Source organism: Schistocerca cancellata, chromosome 7 (genome assembly GCF_023864275.1).
Source record: "Schistocerca cancellata isolate TAMUIC-IGC-003103 chromosome 7, iqSchCanc2.1, whole genome shotgun sequence".
Lineage (NCBI taxonomy): Eukaryota > Metazoa > Arthropoda > Insecta > Orthoptera > Acrididae > Schistocerca > Schistocerca cancellata.
In genome coordinates this window covers 589,647,679-589,663,333 of record NC_064632.1, presented here as the reverse complement: position 1 = coordinate 589,663,333, position 15,655 = coordinate 589,647,679, and the positions used below count along the sequence as shown (strand labels likewise).

Here is a 15,655-nt window from a genome sequence, read left to right as displayed (position 1 = left end):
AATAAAGATTTGCTGTTTTACAAATATCAATTTCATTCTTCTGAAGAAAGGAAGCAATAAAATCAAACATTATACAAGATATGCATTTGTTTCATGCTGCCTCAAATGCTACAGCTCAACAGCCAGCATTAAACTGTACTGCAAACTCTGGCTGTAACACAGCAACAGTGAACAGTGTAAGCAGATTTCAATGCGGCGGTGGTGGTGGTGGTGGTGGTGGTGGTGGTGGTGGTGGCGAAAAGAAGGGTGCTCTAACTCCGTAGTGGTCCAATATTACAAGATGGTTTTCCTGAGCTCAGTCAGTTCTTTCAGCATCAACCAGCTGGAGTGAAAAACTGATATTGCATATGAAGCATGTGACAAGCAGTACGTGTACAGGATGACCTCATCTACACATTGTAAATATATGCCAAAGCACTAGAGAAAATGCACCTGAAGACACTCAGGAAACACTTAACAACTTCACAAGCTAAAATAAAAGTCTCAAGTAATGGTACAGATAAAGGTCAAATAACAAATTTTAAATTTACCCAAAAAATTGTCACATAATTTTCAACTTTTGTAACCCACAATTATCATTGAATAAAGACAGCAATGGTTCAAAACACACTTTTAAATTTTAGAACAATAATCTTGGATCAAAATGTTACAAGCTACTCACATTCATCTTACAACCACTTAGCATCTGGTTAACGTATCAGTCATGTTCACCCTGGAAAAGAAACACAAAGCATTGAAACTCAAATTCATGACTATAGCTCATATTACATTTGTTAGCAGAAAAATAGGATTTTGCATTACTATAATCATGTTTCCATGATTCTCTTTCTTAACAAAGCTGTCAAGGACTAAATTTTTCCCACTTTACTCACAATTTATAATGTTGTTGTTGTTGTCTTAAGTCCTGAGACTGGTTTCATGCAGCTCTACATGCTACTCTATCCTGTGCAAGCTTCTTCATCTCCCAGTAACTACTGCAACCTACATCCTTCTGAATCTGCTTAGTGTATTCATCTCTTGGTCTCCCTCTACGATTTTTACCTTCCACACTGCCCTCCAATACTAAACTGGTGATCCCTTGATGCCTCAGAATATGTTCTACCAACCAATCCCTTCTTCCAGTCAAGTTGTGCCACAAACTTCTCTTCTCCTCAATCATATTCAATACCTCCTCATTAGTTACGTGATCTACCCATGTAATCTTCAGCATTCTTCTGTAGCACCACATTTCAAAAGCTTCTATTCTCTTCTTGTCCAAACTAGTTACCGTCCATGTTTCACTTCCATACATGGCTACACTCCATACAAATACTTTCAGAAATGACTTCCTGACACTTAAATCTATACTCTATATTAACAAATTTATCTTCTTCAGAAACGCTTTCCTTGCCATTGCCAGTCTACATTTTATATCTTTTCTACTTCGACCATCATCAGTTATTTTGCTCCCCAAATAGCAAAACTCATTTACAACTTTAAGTGTCTCATTTTCTAATCTAATTCCCTCAGCATCACCCTACTTAATTCGACTACATTCCATTATCCTCGTTTTGCTTTTGTTGATGTTCATCTTATCTCCTCCTTTCAAGACACTGTCCATTCCATTCAACTGCTCTTCCAAGTCCTTTGCTGTCTCTGACAGAATTACAATGTCGTCGGCGAACCTCAAAGTTTTTATTTCTTCTTCATGGATTTTAATACCTACTCCAAATATTTCTTTTACTGCTTGCTCAATATACAGATTGAATAACATCGGGGAGAGGCTACAACCCTGTCTCACCCCCTTCCCAACCACTGCTTCCCTTTCATGTCACTCGACTCTTATAACTGCCATCTGGCTTATGTACAAATTGTAAATAGCCTTCCGCTCCCTGTATTTTACCCCTGCCACCTTCAGAATTTCAAAGAGAGTATGCCAGTCAATGTTGTCAAAAGCTTTCTCTAAGTCTACAAATGCTAGAGATGTAGGTTTGCCTTTCCTTAATCTAGCTTCTAAGATAAGTTGTAGGGTCAGTATTGCCTCACGTGTTCCAACATTTCTACGGAATCCAAACTGATCTTCCCTGAGGTTGGTTTCTACTAGTTTTTCCATTCATCTGTAAAGAATTCGCATTAGTATTTTGCAGCCGTGACTTATTAAACTGATAGTTCGTAATTTTCACATCTGTCAAAACCTGCTTTCTTTGGGATTGGAATTATTATATTATTCTTGAAGTCTTAGGGTATTTCGCCTGTCTCATATATCTTGCTCACCAGATGGTCGAGTTTTGTCAGGACTGGCTCTCCCAAGGCTGTCAGTAGTTCTAATGGAATGTTGTCTACTCCGGGGGCCTTGTTTCGACTCAGGTCTTTCAGTGCTCTGTCAAACTCTTCATGCAGTACCATATCTCCCATTTCATCTTCATCTACATCCTCTTCCATTTCCATAATATTGCCCGGAAGTACATCGCCTTTGTACAGACCCTCAATATACTCCTTCCACCTTTCTGCTTTACCTTATTTGTTTAGAACTGGGTTTCCATCTGAGCTCTTGATATTCATGCAAGTAGTTCTCTTTTCTCCAAAGGTCTCTCTAATTTTCCTGTAGGCAGTATCTATCTTACCCCTGGTGAGATAAGCCTCTACATCTTTACATTTGTCCTCCAGCCATCCCTGCTTGGCCATTTTGCACCTCCTGTCAATCTCATTTTTGAGACTTTGTATTCCTTTTTGCCTGCTTCATTTACAATTTATAATAAATGTAAAAAACAAGATGACAAACAAGCAACATCATGAAGTGCAATTTTAAAAATATCCTACAAGCAGAAGCATGTAAAGAATGTTTGATTCAACATCTTACTTCTAAAAGTAACAAAGCATTTTCTCAGAGGGAGACGTTAATCTGTCTGATTACAAACAACTGAGTGAACTATAATTATTGTGTTTTGTGATGCAGTTTAAATTTATTTTCAAGAACAAGGAAAAATCTACTTCAGATTTCAAGACTCCACAACAAAGAAATTAACTGTTCACAGTGGTATTTCATGGTACATGTTCAACATTAACGAAAGTCCTAAAGTAGTTGGAGGAACCTCAAACGCTCCACAGGTAACTATTGATGTTTCAGAACATGGTACGTAATATCAAACAGATTCTCTCTTTTCATGGTTAAAAGATGAACAGTTGTGTGGAGAAACCAGGAGATGAAATCACATTCTAAAGAAATGAGGCTTTGCATTAATAAGTGGGCAAAGTTAAATTAAATGAACAACACGTTATATTAAATGAAATCAGTCTTAACAAAAACTCAGCCATTCTCTGAACTGTACATGGAATGTAATTGCATCACCATTAGAGGAATTGAAACATTTACAAGTAATAGCAAATATTTAATGGCAGTTTCTTTTATGCACATAACCTGCCTTATTTGTGTTTCACAATAACTAAGTGTGGAATTTCTGAATGTGGATAACCAATGGTAGATGAGCTCTTATTTAACAAATAAAGACAAATTCTTTTCACTATCATAATTTCATGACTATATAACTGTCATCATGGAAAAGAATCCACTCGAAACAGCTACAGTAAACTCCACTAACAGGGTTCACTGGCATACTATGGGCAACTATTTCACACACTGAAGTTCCCAGGTATCTTAGCACATGCGCAACACTGACTTATATACAGTAATATTTTTACAATTACTGAGAACGATTATCTGTTTTTGTTCTATCTCTCCATTAAATATGTGACAAACCCCACAAGCTTCCATTCCTCCAAGACCTGAAGTGATATTTGTCAATTGCCTTTGAGGACAATGTTGCATTGTTACGAATTAAGCTTGCCATTGATCTATGAAATTTTATTTGGTTTCATTAAGACAGTCTTGCTGCTCGTCATCCCAGTCCTGTTACAAATTCTTGAGATCTTAGATAATTTATTATCATTATAAAACAAACAGGAAATGATTTTACCTGCAATACTTGCAATAGCTTCCGAAGCAAAATATTTTACATCCACATCACTATCGACATGAAGCTTATCCAGTACTGGTTTTACCTGTGTCTGAATAACACTGTAACAAAACATTTAATATTATGTAATTTTAAGCAGACACAGTGTTACAGTAACTCTTATATGAATAAACAGAACATAGCTTCACCGTATTTCATTATCCCAGTAAGAAAATGCTGCTGCTCTGCTGTTACTACTACTACTACTACTACTACTACTACTACTACTACTACTACTACTAAAATGATTCTCTCAAAAAAAATTTGAAGCAACATATAACAGTTTTTATACCATACAAATTTAGACAACTTAATAAAGAAACAATTCCTGTAATTTTTCAGTGTAGTTTGTCATTTTCAGCTGTGTATCCCTTCACAGAAAGCTCTGGGTGGAATACACACAATACTATGACTAAGGACCATTCACTGTTCATACAAAGGACTGGTAGGTAGGCACATAAATATGGTATGTACTTAGGTCTACAAAAATAAAATCTGAAGAGGAGGAGTGGTGGCAAAACAGGAACTCGTCGGATTGAGATTTAAAATTGACACAACAGCACATTATTCAGCCCCATAATCCTAACTTCTGGTTTTTAGTAGTTTACCTCAAATTTTAAACTCACTTTCTTCAGAACACAGCATTTGCCTTGAGATGAAAGCTTGTCAGGTATTAGTTGAGGTACATTATTAGGGAGCAACAAGCACTAGTGAGAGGTAAAGATTCAAAGGAAATAGCAGCATGCTGTGTCCAGGAATATAAAGATAAGACTTCCAGGGAGATAACTGAGAAAACAGTGCAGATTACAGTAACACACATACAAACACAAAGCGAAGATTGGAGAGAAATGTGGATAGTTAAAGGGGGGAAAAGCAAATGGACAATATAACATGCCAAGAATCAGGATTAGCTGATATCATGGCAAGGAAGATTGAGGGATACAATGCAACGGCAACACGCTAATAAGAGAAGCTGTTATTGGAGAAGAGATTCTTTTGGCATGAGCTGTCAAAGCAGCCATCTACATTTACTAAATGCCATGCAGCATGCACTGCAACACTTTTTAATCAGTACTGAAACTGTGATAAATGGTAATGTTTATTATACTGTTGCACAGAGTGCTACTTCCATACCCATAGAAACAGAATCCTCACCACAATTACCAGTGTCTCTGAAATGTTCAAGTTAGAATTTCAAGCCTAAAGGATGTGCTGTTGGGTGAATTTTAAGTCTAAACTTAACTAGTGCCTGTGCTGCCACCATTTCCACCAGTCAAATTTTGTTCTATGCTCGGTAGAATGTATACCTCTCCAGTTATAACCCCCCCCCCCCCCCCCCCCACTGTGCACTACCCGTGGCTTCACTTGATGTTTCTCTGTCTCTATATTGTTACGTCCCCCCCCCCCCCCCCCTGCTGTTGTTCACTCTCACAATTCTTCACCAGCCTCGGCACTCTGCTTTGGATAGAGTGAATAAGATTAATATTGTTGAGAGAACCACTCATCCCAGTTTAGCCATAGTGGGTGCCAGGAAAGAAGTCCACGATATTGGATTAATTGCCAACAAATTTGTTGCCTGTTTACATTTTTGAAAGGTGTACAGTCATAATTTAATTTATACACACCTAGTATATGTTTGGTGCCATATGCACACAAAACATTTCCCTGGAAAACTGTGGCACAATGTCAAAAATTAGTACAAACCTTGGATCCAATACTGGGCTTATCTTCTGCAAAGTTTTTGCAACATTAAATCTTACATTTGCAACATTATCATTTGCCATTGCTAATACAGTTGGCAACATTAATTTTGCTGTGATCTCCCCACCACATGCTTCAGCCAAAACCTATAACCAAAATTTAAAAAAAAATGGTTTAAGCACTCCAAACTGGGAACATTAGACAAATAACGTATATGTAATACTTACATTTACACAGAACAAGCAAGTCATACGGTGTAAATAATTCTGGTCTCGTGACATAGCTACAACCTTTGGAATGACTGTGTTTTGTGCCCATTCTGGGCCAAATCTTTCCACAAGTTTCTTTAAATTCAAAGTGGCTGCTTCTCTTATAGCATAAACTGCAACAAACCACACAAAACAGACAAATAAAGAAAAGAGAATGATTAAATTGCTTTAGAATCAATTTCTCAGACATAGAACAACTTCACTAGTATATACTCTCATAATAATAAATACTCAATAAGATCTATATACTTGCAAAGAAGAGAAAACCACATAGTTAACATGAAATACTAAATGAATTTAAAATTTTTATTCTACAAGAAATTCTACAGAAAATATACCACACATTCAGGAATCATCCCGATCTCCAAAATTAATGTATTTCGGCCAACTGACGTGCAACTACTACTCAGTATTTACATTCACATGACCTATAATGAGCTGTTGGTAAGAATTAACGTACCTAGAATCTCTACTGCTGATGTCTCGTGCCAATAGCACTCACTGTATGTCGATGGAGATAGAAGCAGCAGCCCCCTTTCATCCACTGGAATTACACCTCTGAAGTAACGAATGGGAATATGTTGCGCAACATGCTTTTTGCTCGTAACACCCACTTGGACACTTTACTTTAAATCCTTTTGTTGTTGTTATCTGACTCATTTTTATTTCCTAAACCACAATTTCTTTTGCACTTGCTATTTCCCTACCTTAAGATATTGCAATTCATTTATATGTTTGTCTAGCTAATCTTCTGGGAAATGCTTTCCTCATTACTTTCCTAACACAAATATGATTTACCTGAATCACATGATAAAGACATCTTATTATACCCGACTGATATTACGTGTACTGCCTTACACAATCACACAAACTAATTTCTTTCCAATTTTTAGAAGTACGAAATTAATCATCCTGTTACTTTTGAGAAGTACATCTGTCAAGCTTGAAAATTTACTGCTCCTTTGCCAAAGCAAACTGTCTGTTCCAATGGCAACGAGTTTATTTTTAGTACTGTGTTGTTCATGACAAAATTGAAAAGTCATTAATCAATAATTAATACATTTGTTGTTACTCTCCATGATCTAATTTTATCCACTGTTGGCAGTTTATAAGATTTATCACAAAGCTTAAATTCTTGTGCCTCCCTCCAAACACAGTAACACCTCACCTATCTTCAACATATCTTGCAGTATTTTCTGACTTTTTTTTCTATACACAGTGCTTGGAAATTCCCATTACGAACTTCTAGGACTTGTAGCGGGGAGTAAGTACATAATATTTTGAATAGGAACCCATGTCCAGAATCATCATCCAACGACCTTACAGAGCATTAAAGTGCAACACTACTGGCACCTTTAAATGTATGTATATACAAAATGATTCTGTTGATGATGATTGGTTTGTGGGGCACTCAACTGCACAGTCAGTATCCGTACAAAGTCCCAATTTTTACACAGTCCAATTTTTAAACAATCCAAATTAGCCATGGACATGAATGATTATGCTGATGCTGATGAGGACAACACAAACACCCAGTCCCCAGGCAGAGAAAAATCCCCAATCCGGCCATGAATCAAACCCGGGACCCCGTTATCCAATGGCAAGTGACTCTGTGACGTTTATACAAACTTTCAAGGGTAATGGAGAAGGATAAACATATCAGTTTGAGGTAATAGTCTAACGGAAACAAATGATGGAAAGGTAAAAGTGAAAACCGTTCTGATATTACTGATGATGAAATATATGTTCTGGTACTATTGTTGCTAAAACTATAGAGTAGACAACATTCAGATTGGTATTTTGGACCAAAACAAGAAAAAATGTCAAGTAAAGATGGGTTCTAAAATGAATATCTGAGGAGCTTTGAGCACTTGTTCATCTTTGCCAGTATGAAACACATTTCCTCTATTTAACAAGTGCTCACAGCTCTTAAGGCATGCATCTTAGACCCCATATTTACTAGACTTTTTTCTTGTCTTCGTCTGTGCTATCAACTCTGAAGGTTGCATGCCCCACATTCTTAGGAACAACAGTACTGGTACACATATTCCACTGTCAGAGGTAACAGAATGATTTTCGCTTGCAACTTTCAACTAATTCATTTCTGAACATGGGACACCTACCTCCACCACCCTTCAACGTTTGTATCAACAGCTGTATACACACACATCCACAGGTGCTGGCACCTGGAACTTCAGCAACTCTAGTTTCATTGGATGACTTTTCCGGATGTGGGTTCCTATTCAAAATAATATGTACCCACTCCCCCACTACAAGTCCTAGAAGTTTGTAAAGGGAATTTCTGAAAACCCTGTATAATCCAACAAAGACTTCCATTGGATTTTGTGATCATCAATACATATTGTAAAACAATCGTAGAGGTTCCATCTTCTAAAATGATCTCAGCTCATTATGTGAGTGATAATGGTGGATAAGTTAAATATGGTCATGTAAACATCTCTATTTTCTAATATAAGGATTGCAACAAGAATATATGCCTGAGCTGAACTGCTGTATTCTTTTTTTTTTTACTGTAGCTGTGTAACATACAATAATCCAAACTGTGTGAGCCAAATGGCAACACAGCACTCAGTAGGTTATTACCAGCACTGTAACACAGCTGGAAGAGTTAGTATACTGTGAAATTTCTCTCACTGTTTAAAGAAGTATATGCTATGACAAACATTTGTGATTAGTTGAAATGGAGTGGCAACGTAATCTGGGTACTGCATTACCGACTGCAAATTTGTGCAAACATCACTGACAACTCAAAGCCTGACCTTACCACTGTACTAAAATACTTCATAGTTCAGCACATTCAAAGATAATTAACAATGCGGAGAAGGGCAGGGCCAGGCATGGAGGGAGAGTGAAGGTATGTATGTTTAATAAAATGACAAGATTCTCTCTGGGAAGATGTAAATATGGTAGGTTGAATATAAGATATATAAGGGGTATTCAAATGAAACCTGGTCACTAATATAAAGTAATGGTAATGATTTTATTAACTCAAAAATGTAGTTACACACAGTACACGTACTCAAAAATAGTTGCCAAAACTATTGGCACACTTATCTTATTGCGACACTAGCCGGTCGATTCCAGGCCAGGTCCCAGACATACACTTTGTCGTCTGTTGCGAATCAATGTCTGTTAATACCTTTTTTTGGTGCAAACACATGAAAGTCACACAGTGAAAGGTCGGGACTGTACAGTGGATTTTCAGTGTTTCCCACAGATACTACTGCAATGTTGTCTTCACCACATTAGTTGTGTGTGGGCAGGCATTATCATGCAGGGGTTAACTCCATTCGACAACATGCCTGGGCATTTCAACTTGATGGCTCATACAATTTTCTTCCGTGGTTGTCCAAGACTAAAGCATTCACTTCCGCAACTATTTCTGGTGTGATGACACGATGAGCTCGTCCAGGATGAGCATCGCCTTCCAGTGATGCACGACCCTCAAGGAATCGTTTGCGCCATTCCACAGCACTTGAACGACTCAGATTGTACTCGCCTTCATTCGTCGATACATTTCACGGCCTCCAACTCCCTCTGCCTCCAAATATCGAATCACTACTCGCCTGCATGTTCGGTAGTGGGTGATAACTTGTGTGACCACCTTCTCTTCAGAGTGAAACCACACTGGCGCTCAGCACCATCAAACGGTGCGCAGTCCCTATGAATAGATGGCACCATCATACCCACAGTTACATGGTGCCACCTTATGTGTAAGGCAAAGGCAAAGGTAGATGCACTGACCAGGTTTCATTTGAATTTTAACTCTAAAAGCAATATGGATAAAAGTAACTATAGCATATCAATCTTTCTGCCTGGTTCGAACTATCATGGAGTCGAAATTCAGCATGTTTACTGTAAGAAAGTAGACTGCATTCTGAAGTCAACCATACTGTGTCATTAATTCATTTGCTACTATGTGCTTCCTAACAAATGTTGTAGGTAAGATTAGAAGGGGAGTGCCTGTGGAGTTTGCACTTGTTCAAGGGACAATCCATATAAAAGTTTCATGTTAGTCCACAAAATAAGCTTGGATAGCTGAAATGGTACAGAACGTACACAAAAGAACACACTGAAGGGAGACACACTAGTTCTAATATATGACACAGGTTCAGCTCGCTCTAGACTTGTGAAGAAGGCTGGTTCAATCCAAATATCAGAGTGCAGCTGATTAGTTACTTCCATTCTAGATTTTTCGGTACTACACCTAATTTGTAAATGCAGTGGAAAAAAAAATCAGTTGTAAATAGTTTCTGTCCCTGAAGGAGAAGGATGTTTATCACTAATAGATTTCTATCTATGTGAACTGAAAAGGAAGGACAAAATCATTCGCTTTGATAAAAACAAAGATAACAGGGAACAAGTGTGACAATAATAGTATAGTAACCAAAATGCACAAATGTCAAAGAAAGGAAACTATGTGAAGAAAAAATTATCCAATAGGATTAAAACTGGCGTAATCAAAATAAACCAAAGAGAAAAGTGTGCAAAAAGCAGAAGGGGGACATTACATTGCACCACTAAACTGAAGAATAAAAACAGAACTTCACACAAGACCAGAATTCTTTAATTCATATTAGTTAACTATATTCTAAAATGTGGTGCAACTAAAATGCAGCACCTACTGCCCGTCACAAAGTATGTCAACAAAGAAATTACTGAAAACTGTGTGTAAACTCACCATGATCAACAAGCCAGGTCATGCATAAAGCATTCAGTTTCTCATCAAAAAATTCCACTCCTAGTTGGCCAGCCAGTAAAGGCATATATTCTATAATAGCCAGCCTCACTCTCCACTTAGAATCTTCTGCTAGTTCAACGATGGCTGGTAGCAAAGACTGTGACAGCTGCAAGTAAAGAAAAAATTCTAAGCTCACGCACATATCACAAAGTGAAAAGATAATTCAGGTGCATGTGCTGAAAATGGAGAGTGTAGCAGCTTATCTATTCAGTTATAAGTTATATACCTAAAAACAAAGATGATGTGACTTACCAAATGAAAGTGCTGGCAGGTCGACAGACACACAAACGAACACAAACATACACACAAAATTCAAGCTTTCGCAACAAACTGTTGCCTCATCAGGAAAGAGGGAAGGAGAGGGAAAGACGAAAGGATGTGGGTTTTAAGGGAGAGGGTAAGGAGTCATTCCAGTCCCGGGAGCGGAAAGACTTACCTTAGGGGGAAAAAAGGACGGGTATACACTCGCGCACACACACACACACACACACATATCCATACACACATATACAGACACAAGCAGACATATTTGGTCTTTAAATATGTCTGCTTGTGTCTGTATATGTGTGGATGGATATGTGTGTGTGTGCGCGCGCGCGAGTGTATACCCGTCCTTTTTTCCGCCTAAGGTAAGTCTTTCCGCTCCCGGGACTGGAATGACTCCTTACCCTCTCCCTTAAAACCCACATCCTTTCGTCTTTCCCTCTCCTTCCCTCTTTCCTGATGAGGCAACAGTTTGTTGCGAAAGCTTGAATTTTGTGTGTATGTTTGTGTGTCTGTCGACCTGCCAGCACTTTCATTTGGTGAGTCACATCATCTTTGTTTTTAGGTATATTTTTCCTTCGTGGAATGTTTCCTTCTATTATAACCATATCAGTTATAAGTTATGTAAGACATGTAAAACACACATAAGTAAAAATATACGATCAGTATGTTTACACAGTCACTCAAGAAGTTCACCCAAAAGAGAATAAGTGCGATTTCAGATCTTGTCTGTAAAAGATAGGCTAATAGAGATGATGGAAAGTGACATTTCAAGATGAAATTTAAATACTGATTACACATACATAAGCTTTTACTAATCATATTGAGTACACCATTTAAAGGTATTCACATGTCAATGCACTTTTTACATAGCTGTTTTTCAATTTACACCAGAGAAAATTCCTGAAATATATGGATTGCTAATACATTAACAAATTTCTTCCCAATGAAAAATTTGTTCAAATACTTATTCTTGGTGACATGCATTACTTACTGAATGTAACAGAAAGCTCATATTTCTGACTTTTAGATACTGGGAAAAATCAAATTATACCACATTTAAAACTTTTCATGTATTGGTGACAGATTATTCATGCAGTTACAGTTTGTGTATATAAATAACTTCCAATGCTTATGAAGATAATCTGGCACAGCAACAGCATCATCACTACAAGACAATTTCCTGAACAATTCTGCAATTGTTTAAGATTAGTGCTATACAATTTTTTAACAGGTTAGTTATGGCCAATCTTACACCTGTTTAAGTGCGTAAGACACCAATTACTTTCAAATACACCACCACGTTCTACAGAAATACTGCAAATCAGTGACACAGTTGCAGCTCATCATCCACAATGGATGAACTGAAATGATTTTATAGGATGAACAGGTGTAACATGCACAAGAAATGCATATGCAGCAACTTAAAGATAGACAACCACACAGCTAACAATCAAAATTAGATACAGTGAACCCGTTTTAAGACATCAAGGGACTAGTTTAGTTACTTGTGTAATCAATCTCTTGATCAGCAGATTTCCAGATTGGCTAAAATACGCTGAAGTTAAGCCTCTTTACTAGAAGGGGAATAATGAGGTACTGTCAAACTACCAACCAATTTCACGTTTGTCATTTTTTCAAAAATATTTGAAAAGGCTGTGCTCTAGTGTCTTCTTATGCATCTGACTGCAAATAATTCAGGGTGTTTCAAACAGAACTTTACAATTTTTAAAATCCAAACAAATTTATTGAAAGAAGATACAGAGCAGGGTTTAGTGTTATTTTGTAGGGAAACACATCAAGTTTTCTTACCTAAAACTAAAGATATTGTATGTGGCTTCTGTTGGTTATCCTGCACATATACCATCGGATGTCAATTTCTTCCCAAACTCACTGTAGCATTGCAGGTGTACCTTGCACGGTGGCCGCATATATTCTTGCACTAAGTTCAGGTAGGGAAGCTGGCACAGGAGGTACAAATGCGATATCCTTGAGAATCCTCATTAAAAAATCAAGTGGTGTCAGGTCTGGGGAATGTGGGGGCCATGCACATGCTTGGATGGCCTGATTATTTCCCATGTCTTACCGAGCACAATGATTATAAAAAACATTTATACCGTTCATAAATTGTAGGCCTACTAGGAGGATCTTTAGCGTACTGGGTATGGAAATTACACTGAACTGTTGTTGCTGACTTTGATTCTTCAAACCAAAACTCTCAGCTAGCACGCTCCGGTCCCGTGAGACGACCATCTTTAACACAACTGCAGATAGCGCTCCTTACAGAGCGATTCGGCACTAGTGAAATATGAGAGACAAAACTGATGTATTTCCTACAAATTGACCCTACAATCATCAATGTAGGTATTGTGAATTAATTTATATAAATTTTCAAAGTGGTAAAGTCCTTTTCAAAACACCGTGTATGTTGTCTAAGTCACAGTTTAGCTTTCTTAGCGGTTCCAACAAAGAGAAGGCTATTTACAAGCACAGTGAGAACGTACTTAATTCATTAGATAACTAATTACAGGCTACTGGCATTTTCTGTGACCTGTCAAAAGCCTTTGACTGGGTGAATCATGGCATTCTCTTACGTAAATAAGAGTATTATTATGTCACAGGAAGTGCTGTAAAATGGTTCAAGTCTTATCTATACAAACATTGAAATAAATAGGAAGTCGAGTACAGATTTAGAAATGGATGCTAATCAAATTACCACTGACAGTAATAAATGGTTTGAAGCTAATTAACTGTCACTAAACTTTGAAAAGAGCCCTATATGCAGTTCACAACCTGTAAGACATTTTCTTCAAGCATGTGTATAACATGAAGACATACAGATCAAAACAGTTGACAGTGTTAAATTTCTGGGATTACAACTTGATAATAAATTCTGTTGGGAAGGCCATACCAAAGAATTGCTGAAGCTCTTAAACAAGTCTGTATTTGCAGTGAGAATGTCAGCTGTAGGAGATATAAATAAAAAAACTTGCGTACTTTCATTCTATTATGTCGGATGGGATCATACTGTGGGGTAACTTGTCAAACTGAGCAAAAGTTTCTGGAGAGCAAAAGCATGTAATAAGACTCATTTGTGGTATAAATTCAAGATCACCATGTAAATACCAGTTCTAGGAACTGTGGATTCTAACCACTGTTTTTCAGTATATTTATTCCTTAATGAAATTTGTTGCAAGTAGTATGTCCCCATTTCCAACCAACAGCTCAATACATAGTACCAATACTAAGAATAAGAACAATCTACATTAAGACCTAAAATCACTTTCTTTGGTTCAAAAAGGGGTCCAATATTCAGGAACACACATTTTGAATAAACTGCCAGCAACCATTAAAAACTGTGTATCAGAGTTTAAACAGAGTTTGAAAGACAGTTTGATTTGCAACTCCTACTCTACAGGTGAATATCTTACCAGGGACCATTAGACCAGCTTAAGTAAAAATGTCTGTTAGATTTCAGTTTTGACAGCACTTGGTCACAACAGTCAAGATAGAGTATTTTCTGTTTGATAAATTTATTAAAAGTGCATAATTATGTTTCATTCTGACAGTGTATTAATTCTGTAAATATTAGCAGCTCCAGTTTATTATAATGTATTCACCTATTTTGACAATCTCCTGACAAATGATCAAAGTAGTAAGTATTACATTCAACTGTAAACAGAAGTAATACTTGCTGACATGTTCCACACCCACAAGGATATTCTCATTTTTGGGTCTGTGGAACAAAAACTGAATCTACCGAATCTTAAAAAATGGTGCAAATTACAAGAAAAGTAAATGATAGGAAATTACTTTTTAAGAATATAATTTTAAAACACTTCATTAATATTAATTGTCCTGACTATTAATATGAAAACCCTGCGCTTCCATAAGTTTTAAATTTCATGAGCACATTAGTAATCCACACTTTTTACCAAAAATCCAGAATTATAGTTTGTTCCAATTTCTTCTAGTGACCCTTTTCTATCTGGTTTGTTAGTTCAAAAGTATATTTGGTGGGTGAGGGGGGTGGGGGTAGTGTGGGAACAGTATATCACAATGACGACTTTCTTTCCTCTCAGGTGAGTTATATACCAGCCATAAGAAGTAGTTTTACCACAGTTTTTAAACATCAATAACTGATATCCAGGTTTTTCAGAAGAATGATTGTCCCGAACTTCAAATCACGAAACTTGCTACATTGCAAACTATTTTTTTTAAACAACAGGACAACAGTTGGCAATGGGTGGTGATGAATGATTACTTTGCAAGGTCGCCTTAACAAGATAACTTTGTCCCATCAACATCAAAACATCAATGTCACCTGTATGTAGATTCCTGGCAGCATAATGAGATATACTTTTCTAGAATATGATGCAGAGGAATTCTTTGGTTAAAATTTATGTGTGCTGTCAGGTCCCAGCCCAACCAAAATCTCGGAAATATGTAAGTATTCCTGGAAAGTTTATAAGAATTAGGACTGTATTTAAATATCAATGCTGCTTGTTTCAGTTGCAGTTATTTAAGCTGTGCTGTCGGGTATTGAGCACCACATTTTAGTTGCTATAGATTCCAGGGTGGGAATGGGAGATTAACAGGCTTACACAACTTGTTTCGGCTCCCAGCAAATCGAAGTTATTGCATTTTTTTTTACAAAATAGTATGCT

The 15,655-nt window shown here is 37.1% G+C and overlaps 1 protein-coding gene across 1 annotated transcript in view; it reads right to left on the bottom strand.

Annotated features, from left to right (window-relative positions):
• The window catches only part of LOC126092611 (serine/threonine-protein phosphatase 2A 65 kDa regulatory subunit A alpha isoform), a 99,497-nt gene that overhangs the window by 13,053 nt on the left and 70,789 nt on the right, over positions 1-15,655 (bottom strand). Inside the window, exons 8-12 of the mRNA XM_049908313.1 lie at positions 10,665-10,830; positions 5,921-6,075; positions 5,697-5,839; positions 3,954-4,054; positions 662-712 (exon numbers count right to left, since the gene is read on the bottom strand). Of these exons, the coding sequence (XP_049764270.1) occupies positions 708-712; positions 3,954-4,054; positions 5,697-5,839; positions 5,921-6,075; positions 10,665-10,830 (570 nt within the window). The 3' untranslated portion in view covers positions 662-707. The remainder of the gene's footprint in view (positions 1-661; positions 713-3,953; positions 4,055-5,696; positions 5,840-5,920; positions 6,076-10,664; positions 10,831-15,655) is intronic.